At 32.6% G+C, this 25,961-nt stretch overlaps 2 protein-coding genes across 5 annotated transcripts; one reads left to right on the top strand and one right to left on the bottom strand.

Annotated features, from left to right (window-relative positions):
• Positions 1-600: 600 nt before the first annotated feature.
• LOC106053924 (myosin heavy chain, clone 203-like) lies at positions 601-13,323 on the top strand. 4 transcript variants are annotated; one of them, XM_056035749.1, is made up of 13 exons: positions 601-750; positions 953-1,193; positions 2,459-2,598; positions 3,884-4,005; positions 4,348-4,406; positions 4,913-5,012; positions 5,597-5,696; positions 5,911-5,990; positions 7,020-7,097; positions 9,564-9,665; positions 10,171-10,236; positions 12,420-12,562; positions 12,659-13,323. In XM_056035749.1, the coding sequence occupies exons 3-13, from the start codon at positions 2,463-2,465 to the stop codon at positions 12,717-12,719; spliced, it is 1,047 nt and encodes a 348-aa protein (XP_055891724.1). In that variant the 5' UTR covers positions 601-750; positions 953-1,193; positions 2,459-2,462; the 3' UTR covers positions 12,720-13,323. The 4 variants fall into 4 exon arrangements, with proteins under 4 accessions (XP_055891724.1, XP_055891728.1, XP_055891725.1 ...); XM_056035750.1 differs by having other exon boundaries at positions 615-750; positions 973-1,193; XM_056035752.1 differs by having other exon boundaries at positions 616-750; positions 1,088-1,193.
• Positions 12,808-23,344, bottom strand: LOC106053926 (GEL complex subunit OPTI-like). The gene is made up of 4 exons (XM_013209572.2): positions 23,062-23,344; positions 18,112-18,215; positions 16,650-16,779; positions 12,808-14,790 (listed from the first exon to the last, which is right to left on the bottom strand). The coding sequence occupies exons 1-4, from the start codon at positions 23,161-23,163 to the stop codon at positions 14,749-14,751; spliced, it is 378 nt and encodes a 125-aa protein (XP_013065026.1). The 5' UTR covers positions 23,164-23,344; the 3' UTR covers positions 12,808-14,748.
• Positions 23,345-25,961: the final 2,617 nt, after the last annotated feature.

Genomic DNA, 25,961 nt, shown 5'->3' with positions numbered 1-25,961 from the left:
ATATATCATCTAGGCCTATATAATATTAATATAACAAAAAAGAATTAAAGAATAGTGGAAAAAAAATCTTGTAAGGAAAATCAGGGTAGTGTGACGTCAATTAAATTAACAGGTAAAGAATCAAAAAGTGACAATGTGTTGTCTTAAGCTTTATTAAAATAAAATTAAATGTAAATTTAAAGGATAAGGAGTTCAAGTATTATATAAGACTAATAAATATATGCTTTGCTTTGTTCCGACATTTTTACCGTGTTCCGCAATTGTGACTCCTTAAAAAATCCTGTTCCGTAATTGTGACTGACCATATCTCAGTCGATTTGAATGTAAAATTTAAATATCTGTTGAAAAACTAAACAATGCGTCTATTTTTATCGGAAAATGGATGGGCGATGCCTAAATACTTTTAGTTTTTCCATAGGTCTAACCATTACGGAGCAAAAAATTGAAAACTAAAAGTAGCTGCAAACTGTTCCGCAATAGTGACTCTACTCTACCCCCCTCCGTTACGTAATATCCGAATCTCGCATTTTGAGACCATAGCCATATTTAATATAGTAATATAAATATATTATATATAGGTATGTGGTCTAAATCTTCTTTGATAAAACCCTGTTTTCGTGAGGTTGCCGCGGTAACAAAATGGCGTTTACAAGTATGGTGGATCCACTCACTTCTGTCTAGTATGGTGGATGGTGCTTGGTTGGAATGCAAAAATATCTCTTTTGACTAGATTATAATAAGCCACAAAAGGTAATTTTTGTGAAATCAGTACTATTATCATCTAAATCTAATTCTAGTAGTTAATATTGTTATGGATAAATTATTTCCTTTTCAATATATTTAGACTAAACTTTAGAATAATAACTAAATAACTAAATAAGCCTAATTAACTTAAGACTAAGAGTCAAAGACTGCTTAATTGGACCTTATGGAAATTTGTTTTGATTTCAAGGACTCTTTTCTCATATAAAGAAAACACAACAGAAACATTTGCATGAATAGAACAGACACAACATAATCATACAGAGTTCATTGAGGGACTACACACAGATATCTTGGTCCTTTTCATATGTTTCTTGATCAACAGCCAGTGGCATTGATATAGTCTGACCAAGCAAGGAACGAACAAGTTTTTGTACTGCTCGGTTCTAGTCTTGAGAGATAGAAGTTGCCCACTTCTAATAATCTTAATAGTAAGTACAGTTACCGTCTATGAAAGATAAGAGATAAGAAATTAAAGAATGTCTACTCACTGTTTAGATCTATTATAGATCTAGAATCTAGAAACAGAATAGATCCATCATCTAGATATAGAGTAGTTTATGCTATTCAAACACCTATAGGCAAAGCATTCAAAGTTTGACTTTGACAGCGCATTATTTGATAATGGTTTGACATAGAAAAGAAAATAAAGTACCAAAATGTTCTTTAGTTTAAGAAGAAAAGGATGACTACTTATTTTTTTAACCCTAACCAATATTTGTTATTATATTTAAGGTCAAAGAGACTATGTGTCATTATTTAACCCTGACAGATTTTTCACAGTTTATTTGATTTTGAACACAATCATTTATTTCAAACAGTTTCTATTTGGCATCAATAAACTCAGATTTTAATTCTATATTAATATTAACTAAGATCCCCAGGCATAGCCCCTCACATGAAATCATAAAAATGTTTTCAAATTATGCATAAAAACGAACACAAAAAAATAAAAATTTGAACACACTTATTATTCTACCAAAATTAGGTCACTGGGATAGTGACTTCTACACTGACTTTTAGACTTATTTTATGTTTGCATGATTAGATGTGTGTTAAATGTTTGTGTTTTTTGTTTATTCATTTTATAAATTTCTAATACAGATGATCTTTTGTTCTCTAGTACAGGCTTGGGTGGTCATTCTTGCCTAAATAAACTGAATCCTCTATGTTCTCTCTATATAAATCTAGATCTATCTAGTAGGTCTAGATCTAGACATTTAACTTCATTCAATGTATCAAGCTCACTCCAAACATTTGATTAAGTTAACTATACAGATCTATATCTAAAATATCTAAATATCTATTTACTAATGTTTGAAATAGTTTTATTTATAGTTCTAGATTTCATCATCATCACTCCTTTGAGTTCCTCATGGAACATAGGGCCTTGACAAAAACACGCCACTCTCCACGGTCTCTTGCTAACTTTTTGATGGTGTCCCAGCTCTTCCCGGTCTTCTCTGCTTCTTCAAGTACACTGCGTCGCCATGTTCTTTTTGGTCTTCCTCTGCGTCTTGTTCCCTGGGGGTTCCACTCTAAGGCCTGCCTAGCTCTATCTAAAATATCTAAATATCTATTTACTAATGTTTGAAATAGTTTTATTTATAGTTCTAGATTTAAATATACCTAATTTTTTTTTTTTTTAGTTCTTGATTTACTTTATTTGTTTTTAATCTTTTTTTTTTAAATATAGAGAAATGGCCAGTTGTGGATGCAGAAATGGTGAAACTGAAAAAATGCTATCACAACACAATGGCTTTGCTTTTGATAATGTACATTATGACCCATGGCAAAGGAAAGTGAAAAGTAAACAGACTCATAAGACATCCTTAGGTAAATATTAAACCATGCTTATAAATATAATATGTGAAAACAATGTTAATCATCTTACAACACCTTATTAGGCTAACAGGAACATCTCCCTATCACTGTAATAAAGTGATGAAAAGGAAAATTGCTTGGACACACTATTACATAGAGTTCAGCTTACTAGCAAAGGTTATCTTTTAGGATATTACAAAAATAGAATTAACAGCCCTGTCATCAAAACAAAAGCTTAGAGCATGTGGGTATGTGATGTTTTGGTGCAGCTGTTTTGATTAGTTGGTTGTTTTGACACAGTCATTTTGGGGCAAGAGGCTCTGCCAAAAATAATTTATAAAACTTAAAACTTTTTATAATGAACATTGTTTTTTTCCCCTATACTATACTATAGTATATATTGTATAAATCCTTCCCCCTCCCTCACACATTGTAAACTATGGCTGGCTGGTCATGATGTATTTGTTTGGGAAATGTCATCTCAATGGTCCCAGGTTTGAACTACGCCAGCCGAAATCCCCCACCATCCTGTGGGTTTGGATGTAATAATCTTTAATTATGATGGAACATCCAAAACATGTAAAACAAACTATGAAAGGTCAGATTCCTACCGAGACCATGATATTGACATGCTTCTCACACCTTCATAAAATGTAGGGAAGGTGTTTGAAACATACATGATGATATTCATCAGTTTTCTCTTTGTACCATAAATTAAATAAATCCTTTTTGTGTGCACTAAACATTGCATCCATTTTTGTCTATCATTGTTTCATTTTGTTTTTGCACAATATTAAAACCCCCCCACACACATTTTAATGTTTGTGACATAATAATAATTACACAAAAAACTTAAATCCCAAATCTATTTGGAAAAAAACAACAATTGATCTATACATAAAAAAGATGTTTGAACACAAACACACATACAAAACATAGATACGTTTTTCCTTTTTTAAGGACATAATAAAATAAACATATACAATGTGACTAAACATTTCATGCCAAAATGACCAGCACATCAAAATGTCTGTGCCAAAACATCCTTCTTCGAGAACATGCAGCCATGTCATTGAACGAAAAGCTGACTTAATGTGAAAAAAATGGACATGTATGTATCTTAAGATGCACATGTGTAGACAGCTTCTGATAGAGAACTTGAGTTCAAAACACTGTCATATAACCCTGATTATGCAAGTAAAATGTCAGATCCATTTTAAATTGTCTAATCAATAGTTTATATTTTGTTTTCTTAACAATGTCCAAATGAATTTACTGTCAATTTGTAACATTTTAGCTCCACAGAAGGTAACAAAATGTGCACAAAAGATAAATGCTTCATTCATTCCTCACACTTCTTCTCATGTCCAGGAAGAAGATAAAAAATTACAATCAAGAGAAAGATGTAAAACTTTAGAGGTAAGCTGAAACTATTTTGTAATAATTATAAAACCAAAATATATAATTGTTATTATTAATTTATAAAAAATACATGCATTAAAATTGTGTAGGTTGAAATAATTTAACCCATGCTAGCATTTCCCTCTGCCATATGATAAACCCTGCTGAGAAAGGAGGAGGGTTGGGCGTAGGGCTAGCTACCTTACCCTGTAGAAAAACCACTAGCTACAGAAACAGCATAGGGACAAAATGTTTTTTGAAATAATATATATTGCTTGCAAGCATAGCTTATTTCTGAGAGCTGCAATATAGTTTTTTTTTAGTCAGTTATGTAATGCTTTGTTTTTGTATTTTTTCTAGGCTGAAATAATCAATGCACGAAAAAGTCTGGATATGCATTTGAAAAGAGAAAAAGAACTGTATCTTTTAATACTTAATTTACATTTTAATCTCAGAAAATTCTATTTAATTAAAATTCTCTCATGAAAGGTTTACTTATATATATACATATTTCTCAATCCCATAAGTCCAGTAAACCACAGTTTTAAACAAAGCATTCCCTTCTTTGCATCCTAGCATGTAATAATGCACTTCCTGTGGAACAGTTTATAAGAAGAATTAACTCTATTTGAAACTTGGTCCACTCTTTACATTAAAAAAATTTTTTGTTGTCATTCATATATATATATCTATATCTAGAAATGCCCCTTATTTAGTATAACCCATCTCCACAAACCTCACTATACATCTCCCTACAGAAAAATAAACAACACACACTCACACTTTTAATAGGCCTATAAATATATATAAATATATAGTCATTTTAAAATTGTGCTACACATTGTGCATCAGATATATTTGAGTTAATATTTGTAAATTTGAAGCATTCTCTTTGTAGAAATACATTTCCTTCATAATCTTTTAGCATTGAATTAAATCTTCAAATTATTGATGCTATTGAAAGTCTTGAGGATAAAACACATGCAGATGTCAAGCAACTTTTACGAAAGTATGAAAAGTATAGGGTGAGTTTAAATGATAGGATTAGGCTGAAACAATTCATATAATAAATACAGTTTAGGACTGAGTATGTGCAGAAACCATATAGGTAAAATCAAATGTTAGGATAGATCCTTTTTTTAAAAATCATCACCACTAAAACAGTGTTTGAGGGAAGGCTTGAGAAGCTAAAATTTTCCCTTTTAAAATGTCTTGGCTAAAACACTGTGATTTTGCATAGTGTTTATGTTTCCATGCAAGTCATATAATGCAAGGGGCTTAACTGACTGAACAAAGCAGAATTCAACAAACAAAGGGAAATGGTTCCAACTTTCTTCCTTTAGAGGTGATACCATGAACCACTGAAGTTTCATTGTTCTGAATTTCTCTTCATTTCAATCAATCAAATCTCATTAAATTAAATAACATAAAAAATTGAGAATGTTAAGGAAGAAAAAAAAAGGCCAATTAAAAACAAATAACATACATTTGAAAAATATAGAAGCTCAATTTAAGTGTACTTTGTCAAATATTTTTGCATTATATGAAAATTTGAATGAAGATTAGATTTTTTTTTCCAATCTTATATTTTGCTAAAATATTATTACAGAGTGGAATAGCGACCTTAAATGCAAATTTTCTTAACGAATTAGCAGAAGAAAAAGAAGATTTACAAAACAGAAAAGCCTTTATGGATTCACAAATTAGTGGTATTTACATTTTTCTTACTGCAATATGTTTTAAATCACAAGTACTACCTATTAGTAGCTATTCTTAATGTTTTAAATTTGACAATTGTTAAGATATTTTGTGTTGTAGACAGGGTGTTATTATTACTCTTTGTTTTAATGCTATTCACTAATGCCTAACAAAATGTTACTTTTTGCTGGCATTGACCTAGTTACATTTTCATTTATAAAATAGGTTTAGAAAGAAAAGTTGAAGAACTGAATGAACAGTTACAAGAAAAACAGAATGAATTAAGTATTTTAAGTACTTATAAGGTAAGACGAGTTTAACATCTCTATTATTTAAAAAAAAATCCTATTTGACTTTATCAGAAGGTACAATGTTAGAATCTAATCAATCTTCAACCAACAAATCTGCGATTTTAGTAATAAAAAATATTTTTGCTGGTCAGATTCTAAAAAGCTTACTTTAGTATTTTCTAATTCTTAATTACTTAGACTTACTTAGATTCTCCCATGCTATTTGGCACATTAGGCAGCAAGCTTTCTCCATAACGATCTGTCACTGAAAAATGTCTGAAGTCTCTTCCTACCTGGTGTCCATTGCTCTGAGGTCCTCCATGAAAGTGTGGTGCCAAGTTATATGAGGACATCCTGTTTGCACTTTCCTCATATTGGCCTCCATGTCATTGGAACTCTTGGTATACATTCTGTTGGGAGACATGTCTCGCAAACCTCATGCCACGCTTGGTCACAACCTCATTAAGTAGTCGAGTCCCAGTTCAGAATAGGATTTCTTTGTTTAAGAGATAATAAATTTCTAAAATTTATTGGCTAATTATCTTTAACTTCATTGGCAATTAATATAATTATTATTAACCACGATTAAAATATAAAATAGTGTCACTTGTTTTCAACTGCAACCCAACTGCCTTACATATTACCTTTCCCTACCCCTTAGTCTGTTGGACCATTGGGGCACCATGCAAGATTCATCAACCATCTTTCTCCATTCCTCTGTCTTTTGCCTTACATATAAAGCAGTTTAAATTAGGTTTACTCAACACCCTTTTCATAATTCATGCCACAATTACTTTTTGATAGATTTTAAATTTATCTTATCTTCAGTGTAGTCCATCTTAAATGTTCATTAGTATCACAGTATAATGTTCAGATTGCATATTTTGTTTTGAAACTTTTTGTTCAGCCATTAGTGACCAAAATAAATTACTTAAAAAAAAACTACTTTAAAGTAACATTTACTAACATTACTAACATTAACATATTTTGTTATTATTTTTTATTTACAAAATCTGTATACATTTGAATTTACTTCTCTTAAAGGATAAAGAATATCCAGTCAAGGCAATGATGATTTCAAACTTCCAGGCAGAATTAGATAATTTTAAAAGCTCTAACCAAGTAAGCAATATGCATGACTAAATGCATTACGAGTAGGATGTAATCATCTTCTTTTTTTTTGAAGTAACGTCTGTATTATATAAGAAGATAAGCAATGTATTAGTGTAGTAGAATAATACTCTGTCTTGATTATAAGACCTAAGAATTAAGCTTTTATTATAACAACTTGTTTGAGCAACTGAATACAATTTTGATAGGGTTGTTGAGCACTGATATGAAAAGTTGGCAATTTAATCGAGCACTTCATTCTGACACTTCTAACTATTGTTAAGATTACTATATGGAAGCTTTGCTCATATGCGCATTGGAATTGCAGATTCTAATTTGAACATAGTAAAGGGAATAACTAATTTAAGGGGTTGGAATATAACTCCACAGTTGGCATCAACACCTTCACAGATAAGTCATGAAAATATGTTTCTAGCTCAGAGCTACTAATTCAGATCCCGATAATGATGTTGAGGCTTTTTAGTAAAAGTAAGTTTCATGATCTATGGTCTATGGGGCAGATTATGTAAAAGTCATATTTTGTGGCCAATGGTTAATGAGGATATCATGTGGCCATCACAATGACTAAAGATCTATAAATTAAAAATCCCAGTCGTCATTAGTATTTGTAATTGGAACCCCTGATTCGGAAGCTCATATTTTGTGGCCAATGGTTAATGAGGATATCATGTGGCCATCACAATGACTAAAGATCTATAAATTAAAAATCCCAGTCCTCATTAGTATTTGTAATTGGAACCCCTGATTCGGAAGCTCATATTTTGTGGCCAATGGTTAATGAGGATATCATGTGGCCATCACAATGACTAAAGATCTATAAATTAAAAATCCCAGTCCTCATTAGTATTTGTAATTGGAACCCCTGATTCGGAAGCTCATATTTTGTGGCCAACGGTTAATGAGGATATCATGTGGCCATCACAATGACTAAAGATCTATAAATTAAAAATCCCAGTCCTCATTAGTATTTAAAATTGGAACCCCTGATTCGGAAGCTAAGTGCTTAACCAGTCAGCCATTGCTACTCTGAGGCTTTTTACTGAGCTTTTATCAATTCACTCTGTCACTCTGATCAAAATCATTTACATATTATTTCTCCCACTTCCCATTCTCAGATCAAGTTAAAACTTAGCACAATTATTCATTGTAAATGACAACACATAAATAAATTTGAAAAAAAATCAATTAATGAAACATTTCATTCCAATTGATTAAATTTGTTTTTTTATGGAAAATGTACTAAGCTAATGGGAGATAAGCCTTGTAATAATCAGAGATATAGCAGTGAATGAATGGTTCTCTACCACCAATTAAAGCATGGAGGAGACTTGTCATTTTCAACATGCAAGATAGCAGACATGTTCTTCTTCTAGCCAGCTTTTTGCTGCTGAGCTGTAAGCTCTTTTGCAGACTGTGCCAAGGAAAAATAGTATGCTGTTCTCTTCAGTTGTTCAGCACCGCCTTAGATGGTGTTGGTTATGTTGGGCTGTTGTGGAAGTAGGGTCTTCCTAAGGTGGCACCTCAAAACCAGTTTAGCTTCGTTTTGTTGGGGCATGTCAGCCTGATTATGCAACCCATCTAGGAGAAGGAAAACTCTGACTCCAAAGCTCCACTTTGTGGCGATACTCCCCCGTGTGGGTATCGGAGCTTGGAAATGACCAAGAATAATAAATAACCCCACTGCCTTTCCACTTGCATATCACTAAGCGAATAATAGTGGACCTTCCACCCCTCTAGGTGCTTTTTGATGGAGGTCTGGACTGCACTACTCAAGACGGAGGTCTATGTCTTACTATGCTCTACTACTGGATATAAACCCATCATGAAGTTTTTTTCTGGAACTGGTGAATTTGATAGGGTGAAGGGGCCTGAATCCAGGATGTGACAATTCCACAGGGCATACCCAGGGCACAGTCCACCTTAAGCTTTCTACTGCAAAATAGTTTCATTTGGAGAGCTCTGTGGATGGTGGAGAATGGACCATTGGCCAACCCCACCTTGTCCCATGGATATTCCAGTTACAGCTTTTAGACCCAGATGTTCTTTTACGTCAGTATTGCTGCAAATTGCCAAGACCGAAAACCCTCTTAAAATGCGGGGATTATACATAAAAAAAAAGCCTGAGGAAATACCCAGCCTACACTAAATAGAAGACGTGTAAAAGTTGCAGGACCAGGAGAATAACTTATACAATTGGGACAATTATGATTAATTCAAAATGATTGATGCAATTTCACTCAAAATAAATTGAGGTTTAAAAAAAAAGTATTTTTTTTTATATTCAGCTTGTTAAGTTAAAGATTTATACTTACCGGTATATAAATATAGTAAAAGAAGCTGGTAATTTTGACTGAACCATGTGTTGAATGTAACTTTCAAATGTTTAAAATTTAAATTATGATTTTTAAGAAACATGAAGCTTAGCTCTTGTCATGCTATGTAAGGTCTTATTTCCAGGCTGACCAAGAAGAACTGGAGCACATTATCAAAACAGAGTTGGGGAAATATGAAAGAGAGAGAATTAAAGTTTCTAATAACATTATTTATAAAGTTATTGTGGTAGGTATATTGAAGGAATTTCTATGTAAACTAATGTATATGAAGTTGTGTTGTTTGTATGGTGATGCAAAATTACCTGCAACTGATTAGTAAGTTAAGTGCACAGATTTATTTTCAAATATAAAGCTCCACAATATTTGCTGAAAATTAAGGTGGATCTATGTTTTCATTGCTTTTGAAAAGCTATGCATAGTCATTAACAGAAAGTATGAATAATATATATTCAATCTTTTCATGAGGAAGATTTTGTGATTAATAGTGGGTTAATTTAAATTTTCAAATTTGGGTTTTCTCTGATCCAGAATGTCACCATGATGGTCCTGGGTTTAAACCCTGCCTTCATTATCTGATTTCCTCCATGACATTGGGGCTAGAGCATAATAATCTTCATTTCTTAAAGAACATCTAAATACTTACACAAATCAATTCTTTGAGTCACTTTATAACACTAAGGTTTTTTTTTTATAAATGTATAAGAAATGGCTTATGCTTATTTTATTTTCAGGAATCTGTTGCTCTGATGCATCCAAGTATTAAAGACACAGCTCTGCAAAATGTGGTCATGAAAAAGGTAATAATTTACAATTTTAAAATCATTATTTTATTATTTCTATGACTTTTTAGCAGTGTAATTTTTTTTTAAAATAAAAAGTTAACTTTTGAAATACTTATTATTGCTATACCTTACTTATCCCAGTCTTAGGCGTAGGCAAACTAGGCAGCCATCTAAGGCCTCCAATAGGTGGGGCACAAGACTAAAAAAATTGAGAAACTTGGATCAGGTCTCAAACATAGTAGAGCATAACGACTCTTTTAGTCTAACTCTTGTCTCTACCATGGAAATAGTGTTACATGAATTTCACTTAAGACTAAGACTAAGACTGCTTTATTGATCCTTACGGAAATTTGTTGTGATTACAAGGACTCGTTTCTCATATAAAGACAACACAACAGAAACATACACATAAATACAACAGACAACATGAAGAGTTCATTCAGCGACTACACACAGGTATCTTGGTGCATTTCATGTTCCCTGATCAATGAGTGGCGGTGATAGAGTCTGACCGAGTGAGGTACGAACGAGTTTTTGTACCGCTCCGTTCTTGTTTTGATTGACAGCAGTCGCCCACTTCGCGACGACCTGGCGTAGTTCTGATGGAGCGGGTGGCCGTTGTCTTCCAAGATTTTTTTGATTTTTCTTAGGCACGTTTGTTCAAAAAGTTCCTTTAAATGTGGTAATGTTGTGAGTGTAATTTTTGATGCTTTTTTAATGATGTTTTCTAGACGTTGCAACAGTTTAGATGAGGCGTTGCCTTGCCAACAACTTATTCCGTATGTTAGCAGATTTTGTACAGTTGCGCCGTAAAATGTCTCAAGGATCTTCTTGTTTAATTTAAAACTGTTGAGTTTGTATAGAAAAAAGAGTCGCTGGGCTGTTTTCTTTGTCAGAGTTCCAAGGTGGTCTTCCCATGAAAGCTTGTTGTTGATGATAACGCCTAGATATTTATATGCCTTTACTTGTTCTATAGATGTAGTGTTTATTTTCAGTTCACGTATAGTTTGTTTTTTCTTTCTAAAATCTATTATAAGTTCTTTAGTTTTTGTTACATTCAGTTCTAGAAAGTTGTCGGTGCACCAGTTTGTAAACTTTTCTATCGAGCTTCGATACTGAGTTTCGTCTCCTGAAATAAGACCGACTATGGCAGTATCATCAGCGAATTTAATGAGTTTAACTGAGTCATAGATGCTTCTTATGTCATTAGTGTAAAGAGTGTATAGCACAGGAGAAAGTACACAACCTTGTGGAGCACCCGTACATAGTACTCGAGTTTACGATTTGGTGTTGTTGACTTTAACATACTGGGGCCGTTGGGTTAAAAAGTTTAGAACCCATGCTTGTAAGTATTTGTAATTATTTGTAGATTTAGATATATATGGGAAGGTATTTTAATAATTTTATTTTTAGAGTTTCTTTTTGTTTTATTTCATTCGGGGACCATCAAATTCACTTTGCATAGAGCTTCCAATTATTCTAGGTTAGCCCTGTGGCAGGATATGGTTTCTCTACTGTTTTATTTTTTGTTGTAGAACAGCCTAGAATAGAATAAGCCCTACTTCTAGCTTGACATCCATTTATCTTTTTTCTTCATTCTTTTCTTATGACTTTAATATGGCCATTGGATCTTGCCACAAGACCTTATTAGCATCTATCCTGTTTGACCTAATCGATACTGAGTAAAATCAAATTTAATTTGTCACTCTCAAAACATCTGCAGGGCGTCTTAAAAATATTTTTACGTCTACTTTGAAAACATCATACTTGTTTGTATCAGGTATTTTGAATATTCAGAAAAGATTTTTAACTTTTAAGAGTCATTCTGTGGGAAGCGTGGTCGAGAGGCCACATGCGCTTGAACTTGGCTTGGCTACCTAGAAGGGGGCTTGAGGTTCGACACCCGACTCGGGCAGAGTTGTGTTTACTGAGTGCCTAAAGGCAGCACGGAAAACCAACTCCTAGATACCCCCCCCCCCCCCCCCGTCCACAAATGAGATTGGACCAAAAGCGCTCTGAGCATGCTATAAGCATGAAAGTAGCGCTATATAAAAGCTATAATAACATAAGAGCACAAGTTCTTCACTGAACATTGAAACTTCCCAAGTGGTATCCTATGATTTTAACTATTTTTTAAAATGTATTTATAAACAAAATTGTTTGATGAACAAAGTGTCTGTCATGTTTCTATTTTCTAGGAGATAGAATTCCACCAGAAACATCATGAGGAAATAACTCAAGCTAACAAACAGCTAGAAAGGGAAATAGAGTCTTTGTTAAAAAGTCCTAAAAGCAATTTAAGGCTACAATTGTTTCCAGAGTTTTTTCCAAAAAGAGAAAAGTCAGTAATTTTTAATTTATTTCTGAATTTAGAATACTTGAAGTTTTGATTATGTGAACAGCCACCAGTACAATTTATTTATATTTATTTCTCCAGGTGTACTCCTGACATGGAATTGACCTTTGACATACCAACTCAAGACTGGCTTCCAATTTAGGAAAATTATCTAAGGCCTATTATTTCAAGACTGGCTACTAATTTGGTTATGAACAAATTAATTTCTAAATTTTCTAGAAAGTCAAAGGAATGGATGTGTTTGTTTAATAAAAGTGAATTATCTTCTATGGTACACTCCATGCTTATTCTTTGAGAATGATCCACTGCTAAGCAGTCAAGATTTACGGTACATGTCAAATAAAGGTAAAAAAAAAAGAAAAACAATGCCTGCTAACACTGCAAAGGACTAAGATGTACAGCAAACCCATATCAGGTCTCAAATTAATAAAATTCTTTGTTATGCTACTGAGAAGACCGGAAAATGGTAGTTCAATATAAAAAAATGTGAGCATAAATTTGGTATTTTTAATGTTTTCCTTGAATATTAATATATTAAAATTGCTGAATTAAAAATGTATTGCTTAATTTTTATGTTGATTGTAAAAAAAAAGGTCTTTGAACATGGTACCTTAGTTATTTATTTATTTTGTGGAGTTCAAACATTTACAATGTAAAACAGCTTCAAAGTTATCTTTTTTTTATTAAAAAAAAAGTAATTGTGAACAGATTGGTCTTTTCTGAATAAAGTGAAGTTTTCATCAATGTTTGGGTTGTTATTAACACCTATTTTAAAAATCTGTTGTTTTTTTCTGTCAACTGTTATACCCCCCACTCACATATCAATCAATTATTTTGAATTGCTGCTCCACACCCCTATAAAGTATATTAAAAATACTTTATTGCATTTTAAAAGCAATAGATTCAAATAAAATACAACCGATATAATTTATGTGTAGAATAATATATTTTGAACTCTACAATGGTTTGTATAGACTTCAATTGTTTTTTTTATTCAACTTACATCCTTAAAACATTAATAAACCATTCACAGTAACCTAAAATGAAAATGAGTGAGAATTATTTACATTTTTCCTCTGATTACAATGATATCAACATACTGTGTGTTGAATTGTGTCATTTTGATAAGCATGCAAAATGTGTTGTTTTCTTGCCAAAATGTGTATAAAAAAGAAATAAAATAGATTTTCAATAAATATAATATTTTGTTGACATATGCACACATTAAAAATGAAACAAATTTTGTTACCAGCAGCTTATGTTAAATGTATGTTTAACAATGACTTTATCTTAATTAAAATGCTCATCTATGTAGTATTGATCTTGGAAAATTGGTTAGGGTTGTATATTCAATATACTATTTAGCTTGGAAATCTCAAAGTACCAATACTCACACTTTTCAACAGACATAAAAAAATACAACCAAGCATTGCTATACCAAACATGCCCTCAAATCAAACACCCATCTTTATGACTGATTATCAAACTTAAAGATGCCTTGAATTCATCAAAGCAGCTTATTGAAGATAGATAAAAAAAACAACACAAGGTTTATATTAAATTAAAAGTCTTCTTGAGACAAGTATTGAACAATATACAGCACCATTCCACAATAGCTAATACCTTCATAATCATGTTAAAGATTTGTCTGTTTTACATTACACACAATAGTCTTTATAAAAACAACTCTTTTTAACTACTTGAAAAGTATGAGAGAGAAAGTATGTGGGACATGTCCCACATTTCATTGTACTTATCAGCAATACATCACATGATCTATTCTTAAAATGCTATCACAGATGACTAAAAATGTACTTCATAAATCGTTTGACTTCATTTCCAATCAGAAAGTGTCTGGTTAAAAGTATATTTCTGAAATATTATTAACAATATTAATCACTAACATTTACAGAAAGCAAATAACTTGTATGTATGGCTAACTCAATATTAGTACATAGTATTATTGTACTGAAATACATACTAGAAAAGATGAATCTATACATTTCAGTGAAACAAATAAATACAATTTTTTTTTTTTTGCTAAAGCAATCAATTGAGTTTTTTTTTTGTTTTAAAATGCTGCAATCACTTTAACAGCACTGGCTAATGAAGTAAACCAGGTCTCTTTAGAATAAAAACTTATTCAATGCATTCTGTAGTGATGAGCTTGCTTACTCGGAATGTAATGCTGAGTACAAAATGATCCAGGCAACCTGAAAAGGAAAAAAAAATGTTTAAAGAATTCAAAAATCAAGTTATGCAACATCCTATGGCATTGTTCCAATCAAATTAATCATGGTAATGTGCTCTTGTCTTTACTACATTTATTGCTAAGAGTTTTGGTTTAAATTTGTAAAAATATTTTTAAAATAAAACGTCGGAAGATAAAGCAATTGAAAAATATTAGTAAAAATGTAGAGACTATAGGGGGAGAGTATGAAAGAGAGGAGATAGAGTATGAAAGAGAGGGGATAGAGTATGAAAGGGAGGGGGTAGAGAGAGTGAGGGGTGGAAAAACTGAAAAACATTCAGTTGTCATAGCCACAATGAAACCTCCTTGTTGCCAAACTATAATCAATCATTTTAAAAACATTTTATCATTTCAAACTAAATGTCTAATATCACAAAAACATTTAGGTTTTGAAGGTTTAGTGTTCAGCAGATACTTTTTAAAAAGAAATGTCAAGGTCACCAGAAGTGTTGAGATAGTCATGTCTTAGCATGGGCCTCACAAACCCCCTCTCATTCTGGTGCTTTGGGGTGATTCACAGGCGTATCTAGGGGTTTCATGGCTGGCCGTTTAACTTACAAACCCAGTCCAGTCACTTGTCGACCGGATTTCTTATAGGCTGATTATTTTGTTCTCACATCACGCTAATTTTATTGTAGTCAATATGTTGTATTTCACAAAACAGTTCATTAAATACAAAGTTCAATAAAATCAATGAATGGGACAAATAGTCACATACCACATTCAGAAAATTAAAACCTCTCCCTTACTCTATAATAAAAAAAATCATCCTCACATCTTTGATACACTTCTTAAGAACCTATTGACCATATCACAAACCCTGATCCTATCTAATGTGGATTTCTCAAAACCAGGAGTTCAGTAAGACTAAAAATGGAATGGGGATCTATAAATTTGACCTTACAGTAAACTCACAATCTGAATTGTGACAATGAGTTACATCAAATATAATTGTTGTTAAAAGTGATTCATATTAGTTATGGATATTTTTCTTTTCTTTCTTCTGGAAATTTTATGTTATTTAACTACTGAATGCTTTTTACTTTGTACCCAAAACCAACATTAATGGGTGCTATATAGTGCATAATGATACAAAAGTATTATACATGTCATAACTTAATAACACAAACTGTCCATAAAGAAATAACCAATAGTATTTTTTATTGTGTAGATTTGCATACATTTTGTAATAGCTCCATGACAAAACCTAAATGTTGATCTGATTATGCCCCTATAATGTTTGTGTGATTTTATGTGTTATCCCTCTTTAGTCAATATAATCATTGGATGAGTTATGCCCATACATTAAGGATTGTTTTTTTAAGTCTGAAGAAAATGAAGATTGAAGAATTGTATTAGGCTTTTTGTGTTCAAAATAACTTGGTATAAATAAATGAAAAAGTTGTAATTATTGTAAAATTGCACCCATTTCAGTTTCTTTGAATTGTAGCTAAATAAACATTCACCAAATTTTGTAGATTGGCAAACTATTCATAACTATCTTTGATAGGATCTGTTTTACATAGTGTGCCATTTTAATGCCTGGTTCAAATGTACATCTGGAATTTAATTAATTTGGTTTAAAGATTACAGGGTTAGGGTTAGGTTAAACAATAAATGTCTGTTAATTTATAGGATAAGATAAACAGGATTTATAAAGGTGGAGGGAATATTGTGGTCATTCTATGGATTCAGTAAGTAGTTACTTAAGAGGAGTTACTTTACAGAATACATAGTTTTCTTTTAGAAATAATTATTTTGTGCTGAAAATAATTCATTTTAAGTAAGAAATAATTATACCATATAATGTTTTTGACTTACAAGAAATGAAGAAAATGATGTCATGAGCCCTTCCTTTAAAATCTCTGATGTTCCACCATATTCCTCCTCATCAACTTTTTGGAAACTGTTGTAGTAAATATACACAATAGCAACATTCACCAGTAGAAACCTTTAACAAAAACAAAATAATGTTTTAATGAAGCAGACACATGGGAATAACTTTAATCAAATATTAACCCCCCAAGTTTTTCAATTGTTAAATTTATAAGGGGGTTAAGTGATAGTTATGTCAACACCTAATAATACAAGGGAGAAGTAAGGAGGTGAAGAATGGATGATAGCATTAAAAGATAGAATAAGATTGAAAATAGGAGTTAGTCTAGCAAAATAAAGAGAAAAGAGAAATATGTAACATGAAATTTGGCTACTAATGGTTTAAAAGGATTCACATAGAAACATATTTGAACTATTACTTTGACGACTTTCTATAGACTCATTCATCCTAATAAACTCTAAGGTTTCCTTTGTCAATACAGATGAAGGTTGCTTTGAAATGTATGTTCCCTTCACAACTTCAGCTAGCTGATATCTTAAATGAGTCTTAAATTTTAAAGTGCACTGAGCTGCAATATTGTATATAAATTATTTTATTTTGGCATTTTATCCCCTACATCTGAAATGTGATCATTGAGAATATCAACAAAATATTTGATGGAATCATTCAAAATTAAGGAGCCATTTAATAAACTCATTGAATCTAATTGTGACTGATTTCTCTTTTCCATGAGATCTAAACTGAAATCATATTTAAATGATAGCAGAAGCTCATATAATATGTATGAGGGAAAAATGTGTGATGACAAAGATTTTTTTCTTTATAACTAAAGCGATTTTCTACATCAGTGGTTCTCAATCTTTTAAAAGTTTTGCATCCCCTAATATAATTTCCCACTAGGCGGCAACCCCCAACTGTATTTTTTTTTCTTTTACAGATAAATAAATTTGTGCTCATAATAAAATTTTAAAAAGTTTATTATTCAGACCTGCATTTATTTTTATTTACTTTTCTATTGCGTTTCCACAATATACATGTTGCACGCCAATGGTAGTACGAAAGTTGAGCTGTTTTCTGTTCCTCCAGATCAGAAATTCAGTAGCACAACGAATGTCATCTTCTGCATCAAGTCTGCTTCTGACTTTGGACTTAACTAACAAGCTGGAGACCTTGTTTCGCAAAGATTTATTCTTGGTAATGGAAGAAGGCGAAACACAATCTCAAGCAGAATGGGATGTGAAATATTTTGAATACCAAGTATGCTTAAAATATGCTTGTTACAGCACATTAGAATAGACAAAAAAAATGCTAATTTACTGGGGTCTTAGGCGGCCCCTAGCAATTTGTTATTCAACCCCCAAGGGGGACATGACCCACAGGTTGAGAACCCCTGCTCTACATATATGTAAATATATAGGCTAAGATATAGAGACAGTAGAAACTTACAGTGCTAAACCAATGAAACCTTTCATAGGAATGATTCCCCAAACAATTCCAAGCAGCAGACCCAAAATCTGCCGCATCCAATAGATAACATCCAAAAATTCATCCTGTAAAATATAAAGGTATAAATTATTGCTCATAGAAAGCTAAAAGGATCTTAAAAATAGAGTGTATATAAAAAAAAAAGTACAGATGACTGTGATTAAATTTTAGTGTGAAAATCCCAAATAAAAATTCATATTATGTAAAAAAAAAAATAGCATCAGCTTGGTTTAGTGTCTTTAATAGGGCAATTATACTACAGTACTACAACTATACTAATGGGGTATTGGGGTTACTGTGAGTGACCCCTCTGCCCTTAATTCTTTTTTACAGTGGTCTTTAACTGCATTTACTCTTTTAAATACTAATTAGGTCTTTGAGTCTTCACTACAGTTATTACACTAATACAAACTCATATTCTTAAGTCACTATAGATCTTTAACTGTTACTAGACTACACTAAATTCTTGTTACTGTTTGATTACTATTGTTTTTTATTAGATTTGTTTCATTTATAGATCTACTACTAGTACTACATCTAGATGTAGAGCTCATAATATTTTATCGTTAATTAGATTGCTACTTTGCCTTTGTCTTCTATCCTGAAGGCTTTCTAAATTTAGTGATTTTACTAAAGTTGTTACTCTAGTCAAATGTGAATATTTGTTTGTTATCAATCTCACTGCTCTATTTTGTGTCTGTTCCAGTTTCTTAATGTTTTCTTGAGTTGAGGGGTCCCAAACAAAGTAAAATAGAAATTATACATAAAACACTGAACCATAATCTTCAAATATAAAAACAAAATTTAATAAAATACTCAGAAAGACACAAAGATAAAGGCACATTCCTCGTTCCATATGCTAGGACAAATTTGTACAAATGCTCCTTCTTCCCTAACGCTATTAGAGCATGGAATGAATGGGTTGCCTGAGCTAGCCAGGAAAACCAGTGACTTGGCAGAGTTTAGGTTATTGGTTAATGTGCATGACAAAATGCATGACGCATAGGACGTAATCATCTTCTTTTTTGAAGTAACGTCTGCATTTTATAAGATAAGATAAGAGGTAGAGCAGGATTGTGCCACTCATAAAATCATTTTCATACATATTATGTCCAACTTTGCCCCTCATTAGCACTATGCTTAGCGATATTCCCTTTTCTTTTTACCCATTCACATCACACTTTGTTTAACATCTAAGACAAAAACAAAATTAAGTAAGAAAATGTTACAAAATAAATCAAAGAAATATTCATTTCCTGGCATTGAGTTACATCCCTTTGCTTTAATATGCATTTTCAGCATTAAAATAGCATTTGTTAATGTCATTGATAGTGACAAACGAATATTATGTTGGAGAGCTCTGATGACTAGACCAATATATGAAATGAACTGCCCAGTAGTTTCCATATCAAGGAGCTCTCCATATAGTTTTCTTTCATTAGGGGTGTTTGGGGCCATTGTCTTGTTCGAGCCTCTTAGTAAATAATGCAGTTTTGAAGGACATTGTCAGCAGTCTCTGGTGACACTCTATATGGGCAGATTTCACTGGTTCCAATTTTGAGCTTCCTGAACATAGGTTGTCTCATTCTGTTGTGTCCTGCTGAGGCCAAAGATTAAAGGTTGATTTTGTCTGGATATCTTATGATAGGTGTCATTTTTCTTGTGATTCGGATGAGAGCTTGTCCATTTCTCATTTATTCTATTCACTATTAGTTTATTCATTTCTTCTGGGTAGAGTGCAATGTTTAATTGTGTGTTTATTCTTCCACACTAGATTTTCTCCATCTGGCCATTTGATGAGTATTCCAGCTCCTCCATTTGTGGTGGCTTTATGAGATGAACCATCCATGTAAGCTCTGATCTACTGATTCTTAGGGCAATGAGTTTGTAAAAAAGAGAATAAACTAATGAAACATAATGGAGTTTAAAGCTTTTAGTGCTGAAACAAATTATGAATAAGCATGACATGTGACACACACATATATATATATATATATATATACTAGACATATGTTACCCGCGACCCGCGGGTCTTTATTTGCGCATTACTGTCGATATAGTCACTGAGAGTGTTTTGTAAACAATTAAACGAAATAATAATGTAATAAGTAAAGCGAATGTGTCAATGTAAAAATAGTGTGAATGAAGCTATCAAATCAAAATAGCTAATAGGCTTAAATCCATTTTTTCAAATTAAAACATTTGCTTGTAGGCCTACATATATTTGATTAAAATTTGAGATGAATAGACTAAATTTTGTATGTTTATGTGTATAAAGTATAAAGTAGATCTTGAGGTAGACATAGATCTAAATCTACACTAATCTAGAGTTAAAAATTGGCTTTTATAGAGTTCATTCTGTGCTACGCATGCGTGAACTTTTTTGCATGAATGAATATAGGCCTATCTCAACACCGCTACGCAGCTTTAGCGAACAGCGAACGAATGTATTAAAAATGCCTTAGAAAAACAAATTTGAATGTTAATTTGATTAAAATATGAAATGAATGGACATTAATTAGCATGTTTATGTGTTAAAGCATAAAACTATCTTTGCGAAAAGAAGTTTTATCATCTTAGAGTTCAATAAGAGTTTTAGACCTAGGCCTAGGAATAGACTCAGTAGAGAGATGTGTTAATGTGTAACCATTTGGTAATAGTAATGTCTAATGAAAGAATGTTCGCCAGGAAATCTGTAGTCACAGATATCAGGTACTAATTTATGTAAAAAATGCTTCTGAATAATCTAGTGGATTGGATTTAGATGTATGTTAAACGTAGCTAATGATCCTTTCACGTTATTTCTCTTTCGCTACGAAAATAAAATAAGTTTTGCGAAAATGGGTTTACGTGAAGTCGATACATTCTTATCTATTAAAACGAAAAGAGCGATAGCTTTGTTAAATGAATGGGATTATAAAGTGAACAATTAAACGAAATAATATTTAGTACGCGATTCATGAATGAATATAGATCGAGGCCTATCTCAACTCGGCTTCGCAGCTTACGTAGTCGAATGTAGCTTTAGAAAACCAAATTTGAATGTTTATTTGATCAAAATATGAAGTGAATGGACTTAAAATTAATATGTTTATGTGTTCAAGTATAAAACTATCTGTGCGAAGAGAAGTTTTATTATCTTAGTGTTGAATTAGAGTTTTAGATCTAGGGATGGGATTATAAAGTAACAATTAAACGAAATAATTTTTAGTACACGATTCATGAATGAATATAGATCTAGGCCTTTAACTCGGCTTCGCAGCTTTCGTAGATGAATGTAGCTTTAGAAAACCAAATTTGAATGTTTATTTGATCAAAATATGAAATGAATGGACTTTAATTAATATGTTTATGTGTTCAAGTATAAAACTATCTGTGCGAAGAGAAGTTTTATCATCTTAGTGTTGAATTAGAGTTTTAGATCTAGGGATGGGATTATAAAGTAACAATTAAACGAAATAATTTTTAGTACACGATTCATGAATGAATATAGATCTAGGCCTTTAACTCGGCTTCGCAGCTTTCGTAGATGAATGTAGCTTTAGAAAACCAAATTTGAATGTTTATTTGATCAAAATATGAAATGAATGGACTTTAATTAATATGTTTATGTGTTAAAGTATAAAACTATCTGTGCGAAGAGAAGTTTTATCATCTTAGAGTTGAATTAGAGTTTTAGATCTAGGGATGGGATTATAAAGTAAACAATTAAACGAATTAATATTTAGTACGCGATTCATTACGGAATTGTCTAATGAAAGAATGTTCGTCAGGAAATCTGTAATCACAGATATAAGGAACTAATTAATGTAAAAAATGCTTTTGAAACACAAAATTGAAGGTTAATTTTATTATATAATGAAATCAATGGATCTTCTTTTGTCTTTTCATGTGTCAAAGTAAAAAACTATCTGCGCAAAGTGTATTTCTTAAAATTAGATCTAGGTCTAAATCCTTTCTATCTTTTCTCATGTCAACATTGTAGACATGGCCTAGATCCATAAAATACTATAGCTGTAATAGAGTCGGACAACTTTATTTTTTTTGAGGGTCTTAAGTTTGTTTTAGGGCTACAATACATACACTATGGTCTAAGTTAGTACCCAAGGAACATTCCTGCCTAGTATTATCAAGATTGGTCAAGCGGTTTTGATGTCTATAAGTAACATACATCCATACATACATACATACACCACACATTCTACTTTATAATATAGATATATATATATATATATATACATATATATATATATATATATATATTTATACATATATATATATATATATATTAAAATATATAAAAAGTAGATCTTGAGGTAGACATAGATCTAAATCTACACTAATCTACAGTTAAAAATTGGCTATTATAGAGTTCATTCTGTGTTGCGCATGCATGACCTTTTTTCAGAAGTTTTATCATCTTAGAGTTCAATAAGAGTTTTAGACCTAGACATAGACTCAGTAGAGAGATGTGTTAATTAATGTGTAACCAATTGGTATTGTCTAATGAAAGAATGTTCGCCAGGAAATCTGTAGTCACAAATATCAGGAACTAATTTATGTAAAAAATGCTTTTGAAACACAAAATTGAAGGTTAATTTTATTATATAATGAAATCAATGGATCTTCTTTTGTATTTTCATGTGTCAAAGTAAAAAACTATCTGCGCAAAGTGTGAGAAGTATACTATACCTAAAATGGCCTAAAAAAAGTGTCCTAAGTAGTAAGTAACAGTAAGTTAGATCTATAGAAAGTTACCTTTAACCTAGTCCTGGTACACTAATCTACTGTGTTGTGTACTGTAAGTAACTAGTACTTACTAGACTACGAGTTAGTTAAGTAGCCTTTCTAACTTAGTTTCTCTACCCGGACTCTACCGAAAGTTTGTAACTTTGTTATTGTTACTTGTACCTTATCTTGCCACTTGTATTCTGGAATTAATGCTTTTGAAAATAACGAAGGTCCATTATTTGAATCATCTGTTTTAGATTTTTTACTAGAATGATTAGCCATATTTCCCTGTTATGTGACACTCTAGATTAGATATCTAGACCCAGTCTAAATTAGCTCTACTGGCAAGACGCAAGTAGTTGAAGTACTGGCTCTAACTCTGTAGATCTTGTCTAGGCCTAGGGTAAATTCTTGTTTGCCTAATGAAGTTTTAAAGACAAGTCATCAACATGGATGATCCAACTTTTTAAAGTTTAAAAACCCAGTTTATAAAAATTCATTGAGAAAGAGCACAAAATATAAGAACTCATAAAAACCAAAATGCTTCTCATTTCAAATCATTACTCCTCTGCCATATAATACAAGTCAGTCTAAAATTGGCTTTAATAAGCCTATTAAGGTAACCCAGAGGAGACCTTATGGCTTAGGGGGTGGCAAGTGGGGCAATCGCACCAGGCCCCGCGCCTTAGGTGCCCCTCAAAAGCATTTAATAATTATAAACTATTATCTTGTTTGCTAATTTTAGTGCAAATGTTTCTGAGTCATTAGTACAACTTACGTTTATTAAAGGCCTCTAAATGATTATAAAAGGACCGGGTACAAATCTTACAAAAAGGTTACCCGCAGAACAATTACAATAATGTAGTGACATGTAAAAAAAAAAAACAAGCCAATAATACCGTTGGCCTACCTGTACCTACGTACGTATTAGGTTTTGCAACAATAAGGCCTATGGCCTATAGTAGGCCTATTACAGGCGGACGAACTTGTTACTTTGATGTGATACAATATATAGTCACAGTGTAGCCTACGCTTACGGCTCATATAGGCCTGATGGTGTATGACACTCAATCCTGGCCCGCGTACTGCTACTCATGGCAAGTTCAAAGTTGTTAACCTGATATTTTCAGAGCAAAAGCAGACCACATGTCGATCATGGGATGAAAAAAAAAGGCTTTGTTCAGATCTTGCTGAGCAATCGTGCTTACAACTTTTACGTCAATACAATAGTGTATTTAAAAGAAAAAAAAGCGGTATTTAAGTTAAAATTAGTTATACATTTAGTTCCTCTCAGCTGTTCCGATGATGACCTGATACCAACATTTTCCGAAGCTGTTTTTCTGAAACGTGCTTTTTCTTTTAAGAGGGACATTAGCCGTCAAGATCTGACATTTTATGAAAAACATGACAAATGTTCTAAAGTGCGACGTAGCCTACTATCCCGCCTAAGTCGGTAATTTAAGCCTGCTCATCTTATTAAATAAATATGATTATATTAGCAAGCCTGCATAGTTCCGTCTTTAAATTAATCTGAGTCAGTAAATTTGGGGATGGGGGGCGAAGCAGGCCCTATATAATATTTCCAGTTATTTACAACAGATTTTTTAATTAATAACATATTAACTAAAATTTTATTACTTGAATTATAAATAAACTTTTTTCTAACTAACAATAATTGATAGAACGCATAGCTGAACGTCACCTCTAAAACCCTGGGTATAAATCAGCCTTGTGTCTTAACAAAATTTTTAACTAGCCCTAGAGTCTATGATAGGCCAATGTGGCAAACTTCCCACTTCCACGACAAATGATTCATGGACCATTGGTTCAACAAACGCTTCCATTCCGATTTATGATTCACCGGATGATCGATTCGCAGAAAGCTATATAATAGGAATAGGCCTACACAGACAATCGGTTCACAAATAAATCATTCACTTGACAAATATTCTTACAGTCAACACTTATTTGTTCGGTTTTTCTTTTAATTTAAGGGCCTCTATTGGTCAATGATATGGGTGCAACGAACCCCATCGCGCCATGGGTGCTACGCCATTCCGTATAGTCTATTTAGTTCTATTCTGGTATTGAATCGTACACCAGAAAAAATAGAGGGCAATAACTAAGACATTGTTAGAAAATTTACTACAATGCAAATCTTTTTTTCTTCTGTATATAGAGAGAAAGGCGGTTTACTATAATAAATCGAGCCGAAAGGTTAAAGCACTTAAATACCCAAATTACGACCCCGCGGCTATATCCATAAGCGGTGATGTCCAGTCCTCTTAAATTTCGGCCTACCCATCCATTCCATTAGCCCAGCTACGTACAGCTCAGATCTCTCTTGAGCTTTTAAATCGGTCTCCATGGCCGAACTCTTGTTTTACCACAGTTCTTATAATGATGCCTTCGCGCTATAGCGGGCATACGCGGGCAAAACTACATAACAAATAACTATATTCTGCTGGAGGACGGTGTGGACAGTGAAGAAGCACTAAATATCATTTTACAGCTGCGCTGAGTCGGACACCTATCCCGCATGGGAGACGACCGCATGCCAAAGTTGTAAAAGATATGTCCTCATAGGCGCTGTAAAGATTAACTCAGGCGCCATTTCGCCCTCACTGGTATAGAGGAAAGTAACTTGCAGCAGATGGCCTCTAAAAGAGACAGTAGAAGAGCTCTCACAAACGCTTCGGGACACACATTTGAGACCCAAAGGAAATCATTATTGAAGAGAGGCGCAGAAGACGGAAAGAAAACATAATAGACTGCTGGTGGACAACGGTTTGTCTGCATGAGATACGTAAGAATATGCAGGTCGCTAATGGGCTTGCGTAGTCATGTAAAACTCTGCGCTCATCCTTAATCTTCGGAATAGAAGACATTGCTATTAATGAGGCCGCATAGGTGAAATCCGATTGGACTGGAAGATTTTTTACGAAGATGTTTTGGCACCATTGCACTAAAGTTGACTAAAGTATGTCTACATGTCCACATCTTGCGATACCCCCTCCTTAAAAAAAAAGTAAGAACAAAATCCAGACTACGAATATTCTATTCTTCGTGGATTTTAGGAT

This window comes from Biomphalaria glabrata, chromosome 7 (genome assembly GCF_947242115.1).
Source record: "Biomphalaria glabrata chromosome 7, xgBioGlab47.1, whole genome shotgun sequence".
NCBI lineage: Eukaryota > Metazoa > Mollusca > Gastropoda > Planorbidae > Biomphalaria > Biomphalaria glabrata.
The sequence above is the reverse complement of the archived record's forward strand: the minus strand, read 5'-3'. Positions and strand labels throughout refer to the sequence as shown.